Source organism: Rousettus aegyptiacus, unplaced genomic scaffold (assembly GCF_014176215.1).
Source record: "Rousettus aegyptiacus isolate mRouAeg1 unplaced genomic scaffold, mRouAeg1.p scaffold_m13_p_20, whole genome shotgun sequence".
Taxonomy (NCBI): Eukaryota; Metazoa; Chordata; class Mammalia; order Chiroptera; family Pteropodidae; genus Rousettus; species Rousettus aegyptiacus.
This window is the reverse complement of record NW_023416296.1, coordinates 898293-920276: the sequence shown is the minus strand read 5'-3', so window position 1 is coordinate 920276 and position 21984 is coordinate 898293. Positions and strand designations below refer to the sequence as shown.

At 64.2% G+C, this 21984-nt stretch overlaps 1 protein-coding gene and 1 pseudogene across 1 annotated transcript; both read left to right on the top strand.

Annotated features, from left to right (window-relative positions):
• Positions 1-1637: 1637 nt before the first annotated feature.
• Positions 1638-21740, top strand: FAM207A (family with sequence similarity 207 member A). The gene is made up of 6 exons (XM_016143534.2): positions 1638-1890; positions 5023-5131; positions 11407-11475; positions 16780-16930; positions 20356-20421; positions 21492-21740. Exons 1-6 carry the CDS (start codon positions 1753-1755, stop codon positions 21613-21615), a joined length of 657 nt encoding a protein of 218 aa, XP_015999020.2. The 5' UTR covers positions 1638-1752; the 3' UTR covers positions 21616-21740.
• LOC107510213 lies at positions 16948-19978 on the top strand (annotated as a pseudogene).
• Positions 21741-21984: the final 244 nt, after the last annotated feature.

Below are 21984 nucleotides of genomic sequence, written 5' to 3'. Positions count from 1 at the left end.
GCTCCCTGCCACGGACGACTCAGGAAAGGACGCCGAGGACACAGTGTGTTAAAGATCAGGTCTGCGACGCCGGGCCAGGGCTGCTGCTTCTGGAATGCTCCCGCGTGTTTCTGCGTGGGCTGCGGGGGGACGTCCTCGGTGCCGGCTGCGCTTTGTCTCTGCGCCTGCGCGCTGTGCCACAGCTCGCCCCTGCGCTGGTACCTGCAGGAATCACCTCTGCAGTCTCATTCTGTCCCCACGTGCTGTTTCCTCTGACCACTCGTTGGAACCAGGCTTCTCTCACTTCTGTTGACACCACCTTAAAGAAGTCATAGGTGCCACCGGATGGGTGGGGTAACGACTGGGGAGCGGGTGCAGCATTCTCCATATTCCAGAAAGGCCACCTGCTAGGCCGACTTCCTCTCTGCCCAGAGGTTCCACCAGTCCAGCTCCCAGCCTGGCCAGAGGTCCGCCGAAGGAGGCTGAGCTCTCCTTCAGGGGACTGACTGCGGGTGGCTGCTCTGGAGTGGGGTGTCCCACCTGGGAGCTAGCTTCTGAAGTTCTTCCAGGAACAGTTTTCTCTGGCCTCAGCCTGGATCCGCACTGTGACTTGGCCCCCCCTACATTCTGGCCTGTTGTCTAGGGTCCTACGTCGTCTACAAACGTCCATGTTTGATATTCTAGAACTGGACAGGCCAGCTTCTGCAACCCTGAAATGACCTGTAACAATCAGAGTAGGGTATCGACTCGCCATAGTGGCGGTCCACCCTCCAGGCCGAGCACCTGTTCATCCTTCCTGAGAAGTGGCACCCAGCTCTTTGCGGGGCCGTCTATTCCTGTCCGAAGCTCATGTCCTGTGGGTAGGTTTCCACGGGGCTCCCGGACAGGGCTGAGTCCTGAGTGCTGGCCCTCAGGGCCTCTCCGCTGTCCTGGCTGAGCCTGGACTCCTACATGGCTCCTTGGGGAATGCTGTCACACGCAGCTAGCTTTTTTTCCCCCAAATGTGCCTTTTGGGGCTGGTTGCCCAGGGAGCCTGGAGGCAAACTGCGGAGATCAGAAGGGCAGAGCTTGCTTGGGTCCTGGTCCTGCAGCTTCCCAGCATGCAACTTACACCCAGGCCAGTGAACCCAATTTCAAGGGGCCAGTGAACCCAATTTCAAGGTGTTGTTTTGAAGAGTTAAGTGAAATACTGTAAAACAAACAAACAAACAAACAAACAAAAAACATGGACACAAAGTAAAGGTTCGAGCACAGTTACTAAAACAAATGAACTTGCTCAGCCAAGGGTTGTTGGGCCTCCCCTTAGGCTCAACACGTTCAGCCATTGCAGACAGGACGCCGCTTCTCATAGCGGGTAGGCCCACTGTCCCAGTTCTCCAATCTTTCTCTCCCCCAGAGCTTGTATGAAAGGCACATGTGTGGTGTGGCGAGTACAATCGTGTGTTTTCACCAAACTTGGCCTCATTCAGCACCATATTCATCCTCCAAATCTTCGAGGGGCTGGCTGCCTGGATTCCAGCAAGCAGCCCGCACCTTCTCGAGAGGCGGGGCCAGGAGCGCGGCCCCGCCCCGTTGCCACGGCGTTCTCTGTGGCCCCGCCCCTTCGCTGGAACTGCCCGCCCCTCCCGCGCGCCTGCGCAGTCGTGGCCCGGAGGTTCGTGGAACCCGGTCGCTTGAGTCGCAGTTTCCACCCGGCCCTCGGAGCGCGGGGCCCGCTTCCGGCAGGCCCCTTCCGTGCGCCCCGCGGGCTGGCCCTGGGTCTCCAGCCGGGACATGGGAAAAGTGAGGGGCCTGCGGGCCCGCGTGCACCAGGCTGCGGTGAGGCTCACCGGGCAGGCCGCGCCCGTTCCCGCGCCTCCGGCCCGCGAGGCGGCCCCGCTGCAGGCCTTGTCCGGCGGAGTTGGGGAGAAGGTGAGTGGGGTGCGCGGGCGGCCGGGGTGCGGCGCCACCTCGGGGCTCCCGGTGGGCTCGGCCCTGCTCCGGCTCTTGCCGAGCTCCCAGGAACGGAAGTTCCCCAAGCTGCAGAAAAAGTGAAGAGCGAACTGGAAAGGGACCCTGCGTCAAGTGGCAGTCACCCGTGCTTCATCTTCCCCACCTCTCAGCGGCCACTGTCCTACTTGCTGCCTGTAGTCTGGATGTTTCACGGTCGGAGTCATGTCGTTGTGGTCTTTGCGTTGGGTCGCTTGGACTTCTCATGACGTCTTTGATGTTCATCCAGGTTATGTCCTATGTGAGCACCTCGTTGTTTTTTATGGCAGAATAGTGCTCTACGGCGCGGACTAGCCACGTTTTGTGGATCGAGGACCAGGCCCTTGAGCTGCCCTGGAGGCATTTAGTGGCGTGTGTAACCAGGGGGCTAGCACGGAGCAGCAGCCAAGGCCTAGTCGGTCCATGGGACCCTGCCTTTGGTTCAGCGATGCTAGTGAGAACAGCCATGTTTATTGAGCGCTTGCTATGTGCCAGGCACTTGACATCTTCCCAACAGCCCTAACCTTTATGGTACAGGTGAAAAAGCTGAGCGTTTAAATAAATTACCCAGGACACACAGCTGCTGATGGAGGAGCCAGTGTTTGAACACAGGATTTGGCACAGCGTTCTGGCTTTTATACAAATGATTGAGACATAATTAACATGCCCTAAACTTCACCCATATAATGCGTAACATTCAGTGGGTATTTTTTTTTTTTTAGTATATTCACAGAGTTGTGCAGCTATTACTACAAATACGAGAACATTTTCATCATCCCTAAAAGAAATGCCATACTTACCATCAATCATTCAGGCAAACACGTACCTGATAGATTTGCCTGTTCTGGACATTTTTAGAAATGGAGTCATTCGACATGCAGCTTTTATGTCTGGGTTCTTTTACTTTGCATGTTTTTGAGGTTCCTCCTTATAGCATTGTTTTTGTTGCATCATTTCTTTGTTTTCATGTTTGTGGTGGAAGAACATTCCATTGTGTGGGAATACCACAGCACACCACATTTTGTGTATCCATTCTTAGGTCGATGGGCAGTGAGGCTGTTTCTCTTGGAGGAGAGCCCTGTACAGCTTTTCCTGTTGGGGCTGTGACTGACAGCTCTTGCCTGTGGAGGGTTCTTCTGCGGGGGCCTTCCTGACCAATTTTCTGGTGCTTGCTGTCAGGTGGGCACTGGTCGCTCCATTTCAGTGAAGTTTCCCTTTATTACTTTTCACGTCTGCAAGGTTGTTCTGTAAGCTTTATTCTGTTCATTTTCCTGTCATGCTCTATTCTATTTCTTCTGCAATCAGCATCCTCTCTATCGGTCTTTCTTTAACTTGCTGATTGTTTTCTCTGCCAGCTCAAATCTAGTTCTGAACCTCTCAAGTGAAATTATTCATTTCGATCACAGCACTTTTTGACCCCAGAATCTTATTTTGTTTTAATAGTTTCTCTCTCCCGATTCTCCGTTCGATGCGCCATCATCACACCTTCCAGCGGCTCTGTAGACATGGCGCCTTTTCATTCTGGGGCCATATTGAAACTGGCTGCCTCGAAGTCTCACGAAGTCCAACGTGTGGGCCCCTCAAAAGCAGCTACTGCTGCCTAAGTCACACGTTCCTGTTTCTCTGCATGTGTCACACTCTCATCGTGGGACATTGCACGTTGTGGGCTGTGCGTTGTGGCACCCGGGGCTGCTGCTGGTTTCCCAGGGCATTTTCCTGGTGTGCTGGGCTGGCAGTGAACTTACCACGTGAAATCGATGCTACTCGCCCGCCAGCGTGCAGCCTCCCATCTCCTTGCTCGTGTCTGCCACTGTGCCCTTGCTGACATGGTGTGACCGGGTTCCCCCACGGCCCCAGCCTTCAGTCCCCGTTCTGGCCAGGCCAGGCGGGATTTCCACAGCAGCTAAAATCCTGCTCGAGTCAAGACTGCAGGTAAACGTACAAGCAGACAACCCACATTGCATGGGAGTCAGCAGAAAGAATAAACATCACAATTAGACTGCTGCAAAGTCAGAAAATAAAATTATTAGAGACTATAAAGTAAGTGTGCCTAAAATACGAAAGACATGAAGGGATCAAATGGGAGAAAGGAACAAAAGATGAGGCAGATTTGGAGGAAAAGAAGCAATAAATATTCTTTGGTTTAAAAGAATAATCATTGAACTTTAACGCAGAACAGACGAGTAAACGGAACTCTAATTTCTAGTCACGTAATGACATTGTACTTTGTAGAAGACGTTGGATGTGACATCACCTCTTATATTAAGCTGTACAGTGCAAAGTGACGTGGTGAAGGAGCACTGCGCAGAACGTCCGAGACGGGAAAGGAGCAGAGGCCCAGTGCGCAGGGACTCCCCCGCGTGCCCTGCGCTTCCCCGGCCGGGAGGTCTCGGCTGAGGTGGCCTTCCCGCCCAGCCCGCCGCCCTTAGACTCCCGCACTGCTCCTGTGTGAGCTCTCTGAGGCCTCTTGTTTACTGACCACCTGTCCCCGGAGGTCCCCGAGAGCCAGGGCTTCTCTGCCAGGCGCTCCGGGCGGTACACTGGGCCTGGCACCTTTCTGGCGCCCAGGCCAGTTTCTGCATCACCCGCGTCCTGTCCGTGTGTGACTCCTCTGGGGGTGGGTCCTGCAGTCCCTCCCTCCTGAGGCCCCTGCTCTGGAGCCGCTCGGCCTGGGGGGCAGGTTCTGGGTGAGCATGGTAGGCGGCGGGGGAGGCAGAGTGACTCCAACGGGTGTGGAGACCTTGACGTGGGGATGGGTGTGAGCTGGGAAGGATCTGGGAGAGACAGGGCCGAGGCGGCAGAGGGGTGTGTGGCAGGAGAGTGAGCGCCTTAGGGGTAAGCAGAGGCAGGCTTGGGGGGCCCTGAATCAGGTCTCAGAGGGCCCTTCAGCCAGAGCCACCCGCCTGCCGATTGGCGGCTAGCGGGAGGGTGCCGCCTTGGAGCCCTGGGGTTTTGGGGAGCGAGGGTGGCTTCCCCAGACCATGGCAGGCCAGGCCTCCCTGCCGAGTGACGGGCCCCGCAGTTCGCGCTGAAGCTGTGGACGAGTCCTCAGGACCCTGTCTTTCCCATCCCTAGGAGGGGGCTTTCCTGAGCGCCGACCTCTTCGCCAGGACCAAGATCGAGCCCGGCGCCCTGGTGCAGACGCTGGACCTGGACTCCACGAGTGCGCCGTCCGCAGGGAAAGGTGAGTGCGCACGCGGCGGCCTCGGGCCTGCGGGTCACAGCGCTGGTGCAGCTGGCCCGAGCCTTCGTGCGCCTGGGCCGGAGCAGGGCTCAGTGGCCCTGCACGCTTTTGGAAGTTCGTTATTCATGGAAAAAGTCAGATTTACTCAAGTGGAAATAAGGCCGTGAAGAAATCCCACGTGCCCCGCAGCTGCCGGCACACGGCATTCCCTCGCGAACACCACCGGTCATTTCCATGGCGTTCAGCGGAAAAGCCGTCCCCACGCCAAACACAAGCGGCCGTCAGCCGCCAAACACAGTGCGCACTGCCTGCCCGCCGCCTTGCGCTGCGTCCCGGCCCCTCCGCCCCTCCCCGGGGCTCTGGCGGGGAGGGCACTGTCTGGCCGCCTCCTCCTGGCGTCTTCGTCTAGTTCTGCGATCCCGCCCAGCCCTTGGCCAGAGCTCCCGGCCAGCTGGCTCCCCCAAGCCGGGGCGCCCCAGCACGCTGTCTGCAGACGGGCCTCAGTGCTGGTCCTGCGAGCCAGCGCTGGGGTGGCGGGCAGGCCGTGTGTCCTCGTTAAGGCGCTCGGGCCTCTGGCGGGGCCATCGGCGCGGGTCCCGTGCGACCGTGTCTCGTCCGCACGCTTGCGTCCGCAGCTTTAATGCTCGTGCACGTGTCCGTCTTAACCCCGCAAGCAGCTGTCCCGGCGCCTCAGCGCTCTGTCTCTGGTCCCGCGGTTCTCCGGCGACTGGACCTGCAGACTTTTCTTAATTATCTTGTTGGATAATGAAGCAGCGTCCGCAATTTTAGGATCACTTTCCAGGTTTCCACCCCCAGTGTGTACACAGCTCCTGGAGCTGTAAGTGCGGTCATCTGACGGCTGCGACCTTCCGCGCGCGCCTTCTGTGCTCGCCGGCTTCCGTGTCCGCTGTGGCTCATCATTAGGTCACTGCGGGGGACTCTGCGGCTCCCGGCCACTGCGCGTGCGTGGAAAGCGCAGGGAGCAGACACGTCTCCCTGCCCTCCTAGGTGCCTGGCGAGGGCGCTGCGAACAGAGAAAAGCAGTTTATTAACGTGTGCGGTGCCGGCCACCCGGAGAAACTGCAGCCATGAGACGCTCCGAAGGCCGTGGGAACCCGGTCTCTGCAGTCTTAGCCCAGAGCAGTGCGCCTGGCGGCTCCAGGGCGCCACCTGGCGGCCGGCGGGTGGAGGACAGTGTCCGCGCAGGCGCATCCCACACTGCCCGTCCCACAGCGGCCCCCGCACTGGCCCCCCACGCCGGCCCCCCACGCCGGCCCCCGACGCCAGCTTCCCCGGCCTTCACTGGACCGGGGACTCCTGGCCGTGCTCCTTCCTCAGAAGTTTCTTTGGCAATCAATATGATCAAAGGCTTTCCGTGTTTGGAGCTGTTCTGATCACCTTAACCTCAGACGGGTGCTTTACGGGTAATAGATGTTAGTTCTTTGACGTGTTGTGCAAAAGTCCTCAGATGTTTTCAGTGTGCTGGGTGAGCTACGCCCCAGAGAGCCGACGAAGGCTGTCTCCCGTCGGCTTGCCTGCCTGCCAGCCCGGGGCCTCCTTCCCACTGCCCCTGCTGGTTGTGGAGCTGAGTTTGCCTTTGGCCCTGGGACAGGCTCGGCCCTGTCGCTCCAGGTTGGCATGCTGCCCTGCCTCCTGGCGGTGCGTCCACCAGGAAGGAGAAGCCACCTGTGTTGCAGCAGGTGTCCCGAGCAGTTTGGGGAGCGGAGGGGACAGAGCGTTAGTCTGCAGTCACAGGACCCATGTTGGAGCCCCAGTGCTGTGCTTTGTTGGCTGCTGGATTTGGGGCATCTGTGTCACTTTCCAGGCCTGTCAGTTCCTCGTCCATTAGTGAGCCTGCCATCTGCTGGGCAGGTGTGCCACCTGGATCTGCCTCGCGCCCTCCTGGGCTCCTTCAGCCGTGCTGGCCAGCGGCACTCTCCTGTCAGGGAGGAGCTCGCCCACTTCTTCCCCTTCCACAGACAAGGACGTGGTGCATCGTAGGGTCTGGCCCCTCCCTTCGCTGAGCTCAGGCCTGCAAGGCCCCTTCCTGGGCCTCCCTCTGGCACCCCTGGGTGGTTCCCTGTGGGACAGCGTCACAGCGTCCCCCTTTCATGCAAGCCGCACAGAGAGGCTGAGGCTGTGCCCCACCGCAGGGTGGGCCCGTCTCAGACCTGCTGGGTCCGTCTTCACCCACCCAGGGATCTCAGCTGTGGGCATCATCTGCTCTCGTCTCTGTGCACAGTGTGGAGCCCACGCTGGCCCCGGCTTCTGAGCTGTGCTCCGCCAGGCCTTCCTGGTCTCCGGATCCAGCCCCGGGGTGCTGCAGCTGCTGCAGGCACCCCCCTGCACTCCTGGGGAGCTGGTGTCTGCGTTGTGGCCTCTCCTCGCCCCTCCCCTCGCCTCCCCAAGCAGCTTCTGCTTAGGCCTGCAGCCTGCCTCCCGACTGGCCAGTGCCTGGATCCCGCAGGAGGACAGTGGGCCTTGTGGTCCCCAGACCTGAGCTGGGGCTGTGGCCCGGGGCAGGTGCAGGTCATGCGGAAAGTGGCATCTGATGGATGACTCAGCCGCGCTCAGCGACTTGCTGGGCCGTGAAGGCGAGGGCGTCCGTCTGCCTGGATTAGCACAGACACATCCGTCCTTCCGAGTCCTCACCCTAGGCTGAGTCACAAATAGAACTGCCCCCCACGTCTCTGCCACTGTGCTGCCCGCCTGGGAGCGGGGCCCAGCCGTGGGGTGTCCCCACGGGCTCATGGGCACTGCCCTTCCCCACTCACTCCCGTGTTGCCAGCACAAGCAGGGGGCAGCCTGCATGACCCTGCATGGCTGTGCCGCGGCCTCTTTCCTGGGCTTCTGCACAGAGCTTTTGGAGCCCTGAGGCTCAGGGCCCAGTCTGCCCCCTGCGTTCCTCAGGCCCACCTGATTCTAGGCAGGCGCCGAGCTGCCCCGGGGGGCCCCACTGGGCTCTGCCTGATAGGCTGAGGTACAGCGCTAGAGACCCCCACCGCCACCTACCCTGACCCCCCCGTCCCCTTTGCAGATGACCCCCACCCTCCCTGCTCCCCCTGCAGACGACCCCCACCCGCCCTGCCCCCCTGCAGACGACCCCCACCCGCCCTGCCCCCCTGCAGACGACCCCCACCCGCCTTGCTCCTGCTACAGAGGACCGGCTACTGTGTTTCCCTCAGAAAGGCATCCTGAGCAGAGCAGGTGCGGGGCCTCCCAGCAGAGGGCGGCAAAGCTGTGTCCCCTTCCAACGGCGCCCAGATGGGAGAGGAAGTCCCGAGAGGAAGGCCGCTCTCCCCTGTTGAGGGGTTTTCCATGAAGCCCACTCAGGGACGCTTCCCGCCTGTCCTCCAGCCCTGAGTCGGTCATAGGACAGACTCCTCTGCACCACTTCCCTCTCTCGCCTCCACCCCGTCCCCCAGCTGTGAGAGGGAGACCAAGGAAGAGGTGGGGGGCATGGGAAGGGTGTTACTGCTCTGGGGAGTGGGCCCCAAACGGACTGTTGTGGTGCGTTCAAATCTAAGACCCACAGAGTCAATTGAGATGAATTATGAGCCTTTATTAGCTGTCTGGCGACTGACTCTCCACCACGCGGGGTCAGAGAATCAGCCCCGAGCTTCCAGAAGAGGCAGCATACAAAGCCTGAAACCACATCAAACAAGCAAGCAGGTTACAGAAGCAGAAGTCGGCCATTTGAAAATCTCCCACCCTTAACAGGACCACCTGGTGATGTCCGCAGCCACGTTGGGTCCCCTGAGGACGGGGTGGGCGGCGTTCCCGATGTGAGCCATGTGGTGGAGTGGTCGCCAGCTGCTGGCCGAGAGCTCCTGGCATGTCTCCTGGGGGTCTGCCGCGGGGAGCGGGTCCTCGGGGGAGTGCCTCCGCCAGGCCCGGGGAGGGGCGCCCATGGCCTCCGGGGCCCTCAGGCCACGGGGCCTGAAATCCCCCGTGGTTGGCCAAGTGCAGGACGGGAGGTGTCTGGCAGCTGGGGTGCTGCTGAGTCCCATGCAGTGGCTCTGGCCCTGCGTCACACGGGGGACCCGCAGGGGGCCTGTTCTTGCCGGGTCTGTGTGGAGCCTGGTCTCTAACGCACAGGCTGGGAAGGGCAAGGTCAAGGAGGCAGCCTGGGAGGACCCTGCTGGGCCTTTGAGAGGGAAGGGGCTGGGCCCGCCCCCCCCCCCATCGCTCAGGGTGGGGCTAGGTTGTGGGTCCCGCCCCACCTGGCTGGGGAGTGGCCTGTGTCCCACCCTGCCTGCTCTGGGCGGCAGCACGGGCGCACCTTGTGCAGTGCGTGAATTCCGTCCTCATTTCAGGACTGGACGAGCTGCAGCTGCTCCGTTCCAGCCCGTCCTTCCTGGCTCTGGACGGTGGTATGTGGCCCGTGGGCGCGTGTGGGGACACGTGTGCACGCACTGTGCTGGGAGAGAGGCCGTGTGGCCTGCCTATGCCCAGGAGCCGGTGTTCATAGCGCCTCCGGAATGGTCCACAGGTGCCTGGCTCCTGTCCCTTCGGTGGTAGCGCTGGGAGCTGGCAGGAGTCGCCCCCCATGGTGCGGGGGCGGGGCCCCAGGCAGCGGCAGGACCGCCTGCCGAGGGGCGGAGCCTGGAGGCCCCGCCCTGCGACCCCAGCGGGCCCCGCCCTCCCCTCTGGCTGTGGGAGCCGCTCCGCCCCTCCTCCACCCCCTCATCGGTTGCTGGGGCGGGTGGGGCCGCCCTGCTTCGGGGTGCAGCTCTGGGGAGAGCACCTTGGGGCGCAGAACAGAAACCGCAGCCGCCCCCAGCGCCAAGGGCAGACCGTGGTGCGTCTGTCCGCGGCCGGCGGGCCCTGAGGTTCGGACCGCATCCTCGGGCCACGCTCAGCGCCGTGGAGCGTGTCCCAGTGCGTCATGGGGAGGCCTTTCGTTGACAGGGGGCAGCTTGGGCACCCGAGCCTGGTGGCGTGCTCTGGAGCCATGCCCTTCCCAGGTGACCCTCTGTTTCCGGAAGCCGGGCCCATGGCGCCCAAGGCGGCCTCCTGTGTTCTAGCTGCTTCTCTAGCTGCCTGGGGCTGGGCCGTCCCCTTCCCCTGGGGTGTCCCCATGCAGATCACTGGCCTCGGCTCCTAGGGCACCCCGCACCCCTTGAGCTGATCCCCAGCACTGCCTTCTCGTGGGTGTTGGGCAGAAGAGGGTCACGTGCGGCCGGTTTACAGGGAGGCGAGGCTCAGGCCCGGCGGGCGGCGGGGAGCACAGTGCTCTGTCATTCGGGAGACTGTGGGTGTGTTGGTCAGCTCGACAGCCGTGACAACGCGGCAGATTGGGGGCTTGAGCCACTGACGCCCCCCCCCCCCCCATTTCTGGAGGCTGGTGTCGAGGTCACGGTGTGGCCAGGTCGTCCCTCCCGAGGCCTCTCTCCTTGGGGTGCAGATGCTGGCTTCACCCCCTGTCTCCCCGAGGCCGTCCCTCTGCGTTCGTGTCCCGGTCTCCCCCTCACAAGGGCGCTTGTTGGATTAGGGCCACCCTGACACCCTCATTTCAACTTAGTTACCTCGTGAAAGACCCCCACCTCTGTGCTTGCCACTTTGCGAGGTGCTGGGATTAGGGCTTCAGCACCCGAATCTGGGGTGCAGAGGTTAGCTGGGCACAGTGGAGGTATGCTGACAGGCCATGGGGTGAGGACAGGCTCACGAGGGAGGGGAGGCCTCAGACCTGGGCCAGGTGGACTCACCGTGACCACCCAGTGCAGGGGAATGGGGCAGGAGCTGACAGGGACGGAGGTGTCTTAGGGAAGTGTCGTGCACCAAGTCTTGGTGCGGGCAGGTGCTGGCCGCAGGCACCCTGGGAGCGAGCGGGCGTTCCCGGTGCCTGGCGGGTGCGGGGCCGCGGGCCGGGCTGCCCTGGCCGACACTGGGCTGGCTGAGCCCGCGGCTGGCACGCCGCGCGGGGCTTCAGGGTGGAGCCCGTGGGCCTCGGCCCCGGCGTGCCAGGCCCCGCCCGCGAGCGTCCTCCGTGAGCCGTGTGGCTCTCTCCCCAGCGGCTATGCAGCCGCCTCCTGCTGGTCACCCTGGGCCGGGCCGGGCGGGGCGGGCGCGTCGGAGGCCGGCCTGGGCAGCCCTGGGAAGTGCCGGGCTGTGGCCTCAGGGGGCTGCCGCAGGAGCCCACGGCTCCATCTTCACCTGGGGGCCGAGGGGCCGGGCCGGCCTCGCACTGCGGCGCAGCCCGAAGGTGGCGGTGGGTGGGGGCTGCAGGCTTTCGCTCCACTCACTGCGGTGCCTGTCGTGTGCTCTGTCCTCAGGTGCGCAGGCGAAGGCTGTTTTGCCCAAGAAGGAGAAGCGGAGGCTGCGACGTGAGCGGTGGCTGCACAGTGAGTCCGCCCCGCGGCCCCCCGGCGTGAGAGGCGGCTGCGCAGTGAGTCCGCCCCGCGGCCCCCGGCGGCGGCGGCTGTCCGGCCTCTGTGCGACCCCTACGATCAGTGTTTTGGTTTCTGTCCCTCCTTGGCTCTTTTGAAGGGGACAATTCGCTCGTCATCCCCTTTTTCGCAGCCCGTCTCTGAGGCGCTGTGCGGTGTGTGTGGCGGGGACTCCGAACAGCTGGGCTCCGCTCTTGATCAGGTCTAAACTCGTCCACAGTGCTTGGTCTTTTTTACTACTTGAGTCCATCTTGGCCACTCATATTTTCCCATAAAATCATCTATGCAACTAAATCAACCTTTTTAGCAAAGGGTTGTTGGTTTCCCATTATTAGATATTCTGTTTATTATTCTTTACTTTTATCCAGTCTTAATTTCTGATTAGTTTGTTTTGTCTCTTTCATTCCAAGAATTCATTCTTGTATTTGCTTGTTAATTCTACTGCTTTGTTTTTTAAAATTGTCAGTTTCTGTTTTTTAACACCGTGTTCTTGCTTGAGGTCTGTTTGAGTCCCTCATTTATTTTCTGTTTTAGCGAGGCTTGAAGGGCTATAAATCACCCCCTGAATGTTGCTTTGGCTCCCATCTCCCAAACTGATTTTACTTAATTTTTTAGCATGAAAAATTTCATACGGAAAAGTGAGAACACCCACTCACCGTCACCTGGATTTGACAGTGGGCCCTTTGTCACATATCTTGATACCTGTCCCTTCCTGTCGGCCCACCCACCCCACCTCTGTTTTATCTACGCATTCCAAGCCTTCTCCCAAATAGTTCTGCTGGAGTCTTTTTTGTTTTTATTTTGAAGTAAAATTTACATACAGTGAAATGCAAATCTTGAGTGTGCCATGCAGTGATTTATAACAAATGCACACACTCGTGCAACCGAAGTCCCTTTCATGATACAGAAGCTCACCGTCCTAGGCACCCCGAGTGCCCAGAGGTAGGCGCTGTCGGGTCGGTGCGGGTCCCAGTGTGGGTTCGCTCCTGCTGGGCAGGTGTCAGTCACGGAGGGCGTGTGCTTTCTGGGTTTCTCGACCCTCCCCGTGCTCCTGTGGCCGTGCCCTTCTGTTGCTGAGAAGCGTTTCTTTATATGGACATGGTGCTTGGTGCCCAGTTCCCTGCTGACGGACACCTGGTCTTTTTTCTCTTTGGCCACTATGACTAAGGCCGCTCCGAGCGTTCCTTACCAGTCTTTTTGTGGACATGTGTTTTCATTTCTCTTGGGCAAATACTTGGGAATGGAATGCGGGGTCATAGGGTGCTTGTATGTTTAGTTTTACAAGCGGCTACCAGACGTTTCTGCACAGTGATGTGTTTCCACGCCCACCGACGCCGGCGGGGGCTCGCGGCCGTGCGCTAGGCCGGTGCGCGGTGGTGGCTGTCCGCCGAGTGCCAGGTGGTGGCTCGTGGAATGCGGCTCGCGGCCCTGTCGTGCGTCCCGCGGCCGAGCGTCTGGTGCCGAGCTCTGAGTTCTTGTGCCCGCCACGCCAGTCCTTGTCAGCGTGTGTTTTACAAGTGCTTTTCTCTCAGACAGTGACTGGCCTGTTCGTTTCCTTATTTATTTATTTTTTGATGAATAGAAGTTAAATTTTGAGGAGGCTAATTCACCTTTTTTCTCTTACCCGGTCAGCGTGTGTGTGTTTTGTTGGAGAAAACTTTGTCTCGCCCCAGGTCACCAAGGTGCCGTCTGCTCCTCCAGAGCCCTAGTTTGGCTTCTGTACCTGGGCCTCTGCTCCGCCTCGAGTGGCCGTCTGTGGTGGGAGGCGTCGGTCGAGGTTCTTTCTGTTGTTTACTCTGGCCGTTCAGTTGTCCCGGCACTGTTGGCTGTGAAGAGCGTGTGACAGGTCAGATGGCCGCTGCGGCCGGTCGCGCCTCAGCCGGGCAGCCTGGACGCTGCAGCGTCCGAGTGGGCCCGGGGCGCGGGGCGGGGTCCTGCCCTCGGAGCTTCGCCCCTGGACCGTGTGGGCAGTGCGGGCCCCTGGCGTGTGCGCGCAAGCGGTCCCATCGGCCGGCCAGTGGCACCCTCACCCCCACCGGCGCCAGGAGCCCGGCCGGCCCGGTGCTCGGGGGCTCGAGGCCTGTGGGCCGGCGTTGGAGAATCGCCGCCTCAGGAGCAGCGACTGTCCCGCGTGCACGGGCGTGGCGCGTGCGTTCTCCAGTTCCTGTCGTCGGCGTCGCGCGGGTAGAGGTCTCGCGTGGCTGTGTTTTCTTTAAATAAGCTTAACTGTTTTATAGTTTTTGAAGCTGTTATGATGGAATTTGCAAGAGCCGCACCTTCCAGTTTTCTGCTAGTACATAGAAGTGTTTTTGTTTCACTGTAAACCGTGTGTCCTGTGGCCTTGCCGGGTCGTGCATCGGTCCCGGTGGTTACTCTGTAGCTTCCTTAGTGTTCTCTGCGTTACTACTCACGCCACTTCAGTCGGAGACGTTTTCTGTCTCCCTTCCAAACCTGGGTCTTCACGTCTTACCACCTCACCGCAGTGGCTCCAGCCTTCAGCCTTGGCCGTGGTGTCAACAGGAGGTGTGAGGATTGTTCCCGGCCTGGGGGCCAGCGGTCAGGGCCAGGCCCGTGCCCCACGAGCCTGCTTTGCGCAGGAGGCGGACCCCAGGCCTGCGTGCGGCGTGGAGCGCTCGAGCTCATGCGTTCCGTGCCAGCCCGTCTGTGAGGGGCTTCCCTTCACTTTTTTGTCTGTTGGTGAACGTGGGCCGGGTCGTAGGGAGCGGGTGACAGGGATGCTTCTTGTTGCCTGTCTTCGGACTTCGGTGCTGGGACCTGGGCGGGCTGTAAGGCAGCTGGCGCCAGCCTTCTTGGCTCTGGATAGCAAGGCAGGTTTCAGCCCGAAAACATGTCCGAGGCCCTATTTGCATATTAAGTGCTTTCCTAATTGCAGACTCCAGCGAGTGTTCAGCTGGACCCTTGGGGTGAAGGGGCCCCAGTCCGCGTGGGCCTTCCCGAGCCCCGGCCAGGCCCCCGGTCAGTGCTTCGGAACCCTCCGCTCGAGACCCCGAAGTCGGCAGAAGGGACTTTGCTTGTCCCCTTTGCTCACTCGTGGGCTGGCCATGAAAACCCGCTCCTCTTGGGACAGATGTCAGCCTGTGGGTCAGTCCAGCCCCGGCTCCCGTCCGGGCCACGGGGTTTCCTGGGGGGAAGGCACGGGTAAGGCACGGAGGTGCGGAGGGGCCTGCGGGGCGTTGGCCTCCCCGGAAGAGGGCCTGGGCCTCAGGACACGTCCAGGAGTCGGGGGAGCAGCGCCTGCCCCAGCCCCCCCCACCGCTGTCTCAGTGGGCACAGGGTGGGGGCGGGGGGGTGTCAGTGGAGGGCGCTGAGAAGGCACTGAGAAAGCCCTGAGCTGAGCCCACGGGCGTGGAACGGACACCCCTTAAACACGCTCCCCCACGCTGGCAGTGCGCCCCAGGCCGGGGCGGAAGGACATCCAAGCACAGTGATGTTCGAATTGAGAGTAGCTACGCGGTGGAGCCGTTTGCGTGGCGCGGCGTTCAGGGCCGGCGCGCGTGTGGCTGCCCGCTCGGGGGGGCGTGGGGCCGCGCCCCGCCTCCCGCCCCTGCACGCACGCGGCTGCTGCCCGGGGCCCACGCCCGCCCGGCCGCCCCCGCCCTCTCCGCCTTCGTCGCCGTCTGCAGCGTGAGTGGGCAGCCGGCTCTGTCCTATTCTGGGCATGTCTCCTGGCGACTGGCAGCCGCTGCCGTCGACCCCCAGCAGGTGTCCCCGCGTGAACCATGCTCGTGAGCCTTGACACTCCTGGATTGGACGCCACACGTCACTTCAGAACGCTCGGCTCTGATTCATCCGGCGTTGGCGTGGCCCTGCTCCCCTGTCCCGGGTCTGCAGCCCAGCGTGTGACAGCGGTGGCTTTGGGGCCCCCACCCCGGCCGCCCCAGCCTCCTGGTCCCCGCTGGGCGAGGCACCTGGCTGGTGAGGTGCTGAGTAAACAGGTCACCCTCGTCCTGACAGGACAGAACGTCCCATGTCATCACCCTGAAACCCAGTCACCCTGGGCTTGGAGAGGCGGCCTGGGGCTCAGGGCGCAAGGCCCCGGGACGGGGGGTGGACTGTGCCCCGGTCTCAGCCCTTTGGTGCAGGGGAAGCTCACTGCGCCGGGCCCTCGGGGACACTCCTAGCTGGGGGCCGCGCTCGGGACCAAGTGTGTGTCCCTGGCTTGGGCCCAGTCAGGAGGGGCCTTTCTGAGCCGGCTCTGGGCTGCCCGACGGGGAGCTGCGGGAAGCAGGCCCTGCGGGCGGTGGTCAATGGGCCGGCTTCCCACCCGCGGCCCGGTTCCTCCCGCCTCCCCCATGGGGTGACAGGGCCGCAGGCTCTGCATGCGGCTCGAGGGAGCAGCCCCCGTGGGGCCCGTGTGGCCACGGGCTGCCCGCTCCGGGGAGGCTCCGAGCCCTGGCCGTGTGTCGGGAAGGTGGCCTCTCAGTCCCCTTCCGGCGTGACTCAGAGCCCGCACCCTCACTCCCAGTGCAGCAGACTGGCCGTGGGGCGTGTGCGGGTCTCGGCCACCCCCGGCACCGCCCTGCTTCCCGCGTTGTCAGCAGCGGAGCCTGTTCACGTGTAGAAGACCCCGGGGCAGAGCAGGGAGCGGGGCGGCCGCACCGGGGACGCCGCGATGGCCGCCTGTCTCCCTGGGGGCGGGGGGCGCTCTGTCCAAGGTGCGCACACAAACCGGCGAGCCGCGCTGGGAGCCACGTGTCCGAGGACGTGTTTTATTAGCAGTTTTGAAATAAACGTACTTTTAAGTGGAAATCAAAGCGCGGGTCTGTGCCCCGTCCAGCCTCTGCCCGAACCCCTTCTGCAGGGCACTGGCCACAGCCTCATCTTGCCACCTCTCCCCTGTCCCCGCCCCTTCCCGGTGGCCGTGTGGAGGGAGGCCTTCTCCAAGGCCCACCCCCCAGCTCCCGTCCTGTCCCCTCTGACCAGGTCAGTGTGAGGGATCCGGGCTGTCCCCTCCTCCCATGGGGACTCTGTGTGCATCCGCAGGAGGCGCCCGGCAGGCGGAGGAGGATGGCGTGCCCGCCGCCCGTGTGCGCCGGGCCCCCACGCGCCCGAGGCCTCAGCGCCCGCAGCGCCAGCCCCGCCGCCAGCCCTGTCATCAGCGGAGTGGCGAGGGCGGAGAATAGCGCGGAGACCTCCCCCGCCCCCTCCCCATTTCCAGGGCGGCTTGGAGGGGCCAGTAGGACAGACCTGAGGGCCGCGGCCTTCGCCTCCCCCCAACCCCCTGTCCCCCTTCCTCAGAAATCGAAGCCATAAAGCTGGCCGAGCAGAAGCGCCAGGCGGAGCGGAGGCGGCGGGCCACCGTGGTGGTGGGGGACCTGCAGCCCCTGCGGGACGCGCTCCCTGAGCTGCTGCAGCTGGAGGCCGGCTCCCGGCGGCCGCACCCCAGCAGGTGAGTGTCCCCTGCGACGCCAGGACGGGGCCGGCTCCCTGTGCTGCAGTCGCGGCCCTGGCCAGGGCGGAGGAGGCGGCGGGGCCGGGGCCAGCGGGCGCTGTGGCCGGTCCTCACACAAAGCCCTGGCTCTCGCGGCCTGAGCCACCAGGAGAGCAGGCGGTGGCCCTCGAGATGACGAGGACCGGGCTCCCCGGCGAGCGGCCCCTGCCGCCCCTGCAGCCTGTCCCAGGAGCCCGTGTCCTTCCAGGGCTCGCTCTGCCCCGCGTGACGCGGGTGCCGTGGGACGCCCGGACCTGGCCTCGGGGAGGCCGGGCGGCGGTGGCGGGCCTCTGCTGTCCTCCGTCCTTCAGCGCGCACGGGCTCGTCTCCGACCCGCCTTTTAAAATGGCCTCCCGCTGCCGCTCCCTCTGAGGAGGAAGGGTCCCCCCCTGCCACTCTCACAGTGAGCGTGGCGGGGATGCGCAGAGCCATCCGGGCCGGCTCCCAGGGCGGAAGTGCCCCAGACATTCAGGCCGGATGAGGGGGCCGCCGGAGCCGAGCCCGAGGTGCGGGTTCCATCCTGGTTCTTGGGGGAGGAAGGCGGGCCACGCGGCCTCCCCTGCTTCCGGCTTCTCATCGGAGAGTGGGCCGGCCCCAGGGGGCTGGGGGCTGGCCAAGGGTCTCTGGCGCGGGGTAGCTCCCGGGGAGGCCCCTTGGCCGGGGGTCACCATCCGCCCTCACGTGCATCTTGGCGCTGGGGAGCTGTCCGCACGAATGTTCCTTTAGGACAGTCGCAGTTTTACAGAACAGCGGCAGAGACAGCGCCGTGAGCCCCTGCGTCTCCCTGTTGGAAGCAGCCGCGTCCCGGCGCGCGCGTCCCCGGCTCGGACGCGGCACGACACGCGACGCCGGCCGTGAGAGGGTGGCGGCCGACGCCCACCCCGCTCGGGGCGCCGCAGGTGCGGCTTGGCCTTCTCTGTCCCGGGTCCCGTGCAGGGCACCACACGGCATCGCCCTTCCCCCCCCGGGGTCTCCCCTGGGCTGTGACGGTTCCCCAGACTCTTCGCCATGACGGTCTTGAGGAAGCTGCCCAGGCGCGCTGCGGGAAGCCCTCACCTGGGATTAGCGCGGAGACCCCTCCTGCCTGGACGCTGGACGGGGACGGGCTGTTGGGGGAGACCAGAGGGCCAGCGCCCTGCTCCTCACGCCCTGTGCAGGCCCCTGGCGGAGGCGTGTCCGTCAGGCTCCTCCGGCCCACGTCACCCTTCACCCCACACCGTCCTGTGCGAGGAGGTCGCGGGGCACAGCCCGCACCTGAGGAGTGCGGCGCGCTCCCCGCCTGAGGACGGGCGCCCTGGAAGCCACCGCACCGTCTGCACGGGACACTGGCTGCTCCCCCGCAGCTGGCCGCTCACTCAGGTCCGCGTCACCGGGGACGTTTAGACGTGGGCTGTCGCCTGGCGCACTTTGTTCTCACGCTGGCCTTGCCCCAACTCTGGCCACTGGGAGCTTTCCCTGGCCCTGGGGCCCCGACACAGCCCGCGGTGTGGGTGCCGCCTCCGGGGCGGGCACGTCCTGCCCGCTGGCACCCCCGGGCCCACCGAGGGCCCTTCCCGGACGCCCGGACCGTTTCCCCAGGGAGGCCGGGTGTCTGTCGCTGGGAGCAGTGTCCGGAACCACAGCGTGGACGCTGGAGCGCGGCACGGGGGGCCGGGGCAGCCCCCGCCCCGAGGTCCGGGAGACACGTGCCCGCGCACCCTGTGCTCTCCCGCCCGGTCAGGGGGCAGCGCACAGGGCCACCCTCGCTCCTGACACCAGCTGCGACCTGGGGTCCCCCGCGTACTCTTCGGGCGACCATGCCTAGGACTCACAGAGGCCATCACACTCAGGACTGAGGTCTGTCGCGGCCGAAGGGGACAGACTAACATCGCAGGGCAGACGCACGGGGCAGGGCCCAGGAGAGTGCCGGACTGCGAGCTGCCAGCCGCCCCCTCCCCGTGGGGTCAGGACAGTGGTACGCAGGGGTGCTGCCAGCCAGGCCCCCCAGGGTGCCCGGCCCCTTCACCCCATCCCTGTGCCCTCTGAGCCTCCTGCCTGGCTGGTGCCCAGGGGACCCCTGCCCCCTTTCACAAGCTGGGGGTTTCCGCCGTCACCCTCGGTCGCAGCTGGAGCAGGCCCAGCCCTGCGTTTTTCTCACAGGACGTGTTTGGCCCTTGTCCCGGGCAGCGCTTCCTGGAGCCAGGGAGAAAGTCATGGCATTCAGGGGGTTCACACCGAGGGGGGCTCGTACACGTGGACGGGACGAGTGCGACTGCTCTCTGCTGGCTCTGTCACCACTGCCCCTCCAGGGGGTCCTAAAGCCACCGTTGGACGTGGTGTGGGGGCAGTTTGTGATCTCGGGCACCCAGACCCCGAGTGCCAGGCCGCGGTCCCCAGTGACCACTGGGACACCCCGACCATGGCTGTGGGCCACACGAGCTGGCTGCAGGTCTAGGATGAGGCTTCGTGTGGCGGGGGTGGGGGGGCCCTCGGCGCCGGCCCTGCACCTGGCCGACTGGGCACCCCGCGGGGCCGGCGAGATGGCCACGCTGCCAGGCCTGCCCGGACAGCGGGGGCGGCTGGGGTGGGGGTACCGCGTGGGAAAGCCCAGCCCCTGTGCCTCAGCTGAAGGGGGTTTGCCTGGCTTGGCTGTGAGTGCAGTGTCCTTGACTTGGGGAAGACCCATTGGGGAGGACGTCATGCTTCCCAGGGGAGCCGCTGACCGGGCCTGGGCAAGGCTCTGCCCTGCGAGGACGGCTCAGCCACTCAGCTCCGTGGGCACTGAGGGGCCCCTCGGATGCGTCTTGGGGCCAGAGGGGCCATGGGAGGTGGCAACCAACCTGCTACTCTGTCTTTTAGTCTGGGGTAGAGGACCATGGCCCGAGGCCCTGGCCATCGGGTGTGCTGGACCTGTTCTGACCTCCCAGCATGTGGCTGCTGTCTGGGGACAGTGGCTGGAGAGGGGGGTTCGAGCCCCGGTTCTGCCGGCATGCACTCCGTGGGACCTGTGGGGGCAGGGGCGGGGGCAGGGGCAGGGGCACGGGCGAGAGGAGTGGACGGAGTCGGGACCGAGTCCAGAGTCAGGCTGTGCCCGGCGAAGGGAGGGAGGCGCACGCACCGTCCTGAGCGTCCGTCCCGGACGTGCCTTCGTTAGTATTTCTGAAGGACGTGAATTAAAGATGAGGCCTGGCCTGGGGGCCGAAGTAAGGAGCTGGCCAGGGCCAGGCAGCTTTTCCCCTCCGGCCCCGGGTGCCCCAGCCCGCGTTCTCCCAGAGTCGTGCTCAGTGACAAAGAGAGCTGGCCGCAGCGTGGCCTGGAAGCCCTGTGGTCACGACCTTAGAGCCACACTTCCAGGCCGGTCCAGGTGAAGTGGGTAGCACTGACCAGCTTCCCTGTCCCCGCAGGGCAGGCACCAGGCCCCGGCCGGCCGAGCTGAGCAAGATGAGCGCGGCTCAGAGGCTGCAGCTGCTGTGAGTACCACCCACCCCCGGGACTGTCCCTGGTGGCCAGGGGCCCCAACCCAGCTAGTTCCCTTGGGCGCCGGGGCCAGCTCTGGGGCACAGCCAAGTTGGCGGGAAGCAGCCTATTTCCAGTGGGGCTGGGAAGCCCCTTCCCCTGGGGTGGTGAGGGGGCCGCTGCGGCTGGCTCTTGGAGGCTGCCACTGGGCTCAGGTCCTTGTCGGGACCCCCGCTGTCCCAGGCTGCTCGAGTGTGTCACCTGGCTGCGACAGTGCGGTGGGGTTACTCCGCAGGAGCCCCTAGCCAGTGACCAGCAGCTGCAGCTGGGCCTCGGGGCCCACAGAGCTTGAGCTGTCCCCAGCGTTTCCAGAGGCGGCAGACGGCTGGCTTTAGGGACAGAGGCACAGAGAGCAGCAGCCACCGCTGTGGCCTGGGGGGAGGGTGTCCCTCCTGTCCTCTCTGGGGGCCACGGCACCCCTCAGTGAGCAGAGCGGGCCTGGGCTGTGGGGTGCCGAGCTCTGGCCCCCTGGCCCTGCACTGTCGAGTTGGCTTGGGCCGCATGGAGGGCGGCTGCCTCTTACGTAAGGGCACACGTGTGCCGGGTGCGTGCAGGCTGCCGCCTCCAGCATTGGCGCCTGTCTCCTTTAACAGCAGCTCCCCGTCAAGGTCAGGGCAGGGGCCTAGAACGCCCTCCCTGGGTACCAGCACTCCCCAATCTCCCGGGCGGGCGCAGTGGCTCCAGGGTCCCTGGGACCATGAGGCAGCCCCAGGGCAGTCTCGCCCCTCCTGCCCGAAGCCCTGCTCAGCCCTCAGAGTGCCTCAGACCCCCAGCAAGGCCGCCCACCCCGGGAGCTCGGGGCAGTCTCACAGGCCGGGCTGTCTTCTCCCTCCCTGCCCTACATCCAGCCGCCGCCAGGGCCCCTGCCTGTGCTGACGGCGGCCCGCCCTGTCCACTCCAGGGTCCAGCCTTCCCTGAGGGCCAGGGGGTGGAGGGGCTCAGCCACGGTGGGTCCTAGGTGCTGAATGCTCCTGTGACCCCCTGGGGTATGGGGCCTGCTGACCTCTGACCTTGATTCTTTCAGCGAGGAAGAAAGGACCCGCTTTCGGGAGCTGCTGGCCAGTCCGGCCTACAGAGCCAGCCCCCTGCTGGCCATCGGGCAGCAGCTGGCGCGGCAGGTGCAGCTGGGTGGCGGCGGGCTGCTCTGACCGGGCGGGGCGTGGCGAGGGCCCGCTCCTCACCGTCGTGCACGCGGCCCCCCCGGCCCGCTCGCTGGTCTGGAGGTGGGGGGCTGAGCCCCGGGGCGTCAGTAAACACCCTGTGAACTCTCTGAGGCTCGGCGCTTCCCTCCGCACCCCAACGCCGTGGAGCAGGCCGGTCGTCAGCAGCGCCGGCCGGAAGGGCGGGCCGCCGGCGGGGACTGAGCTCATGCAAGGGTGCGGCTGCCGCTCCCGGGTCATGGACGGGAGTGGGGTCCGTCGGGGACGTGCGGCTCAGAGGCCACGGCTGCCACCAGCAGCGGCTCTGAGCTGGGGCGGGCTCTGCAGGGTGACCACTCGGTCACTCGCGGGACGGCC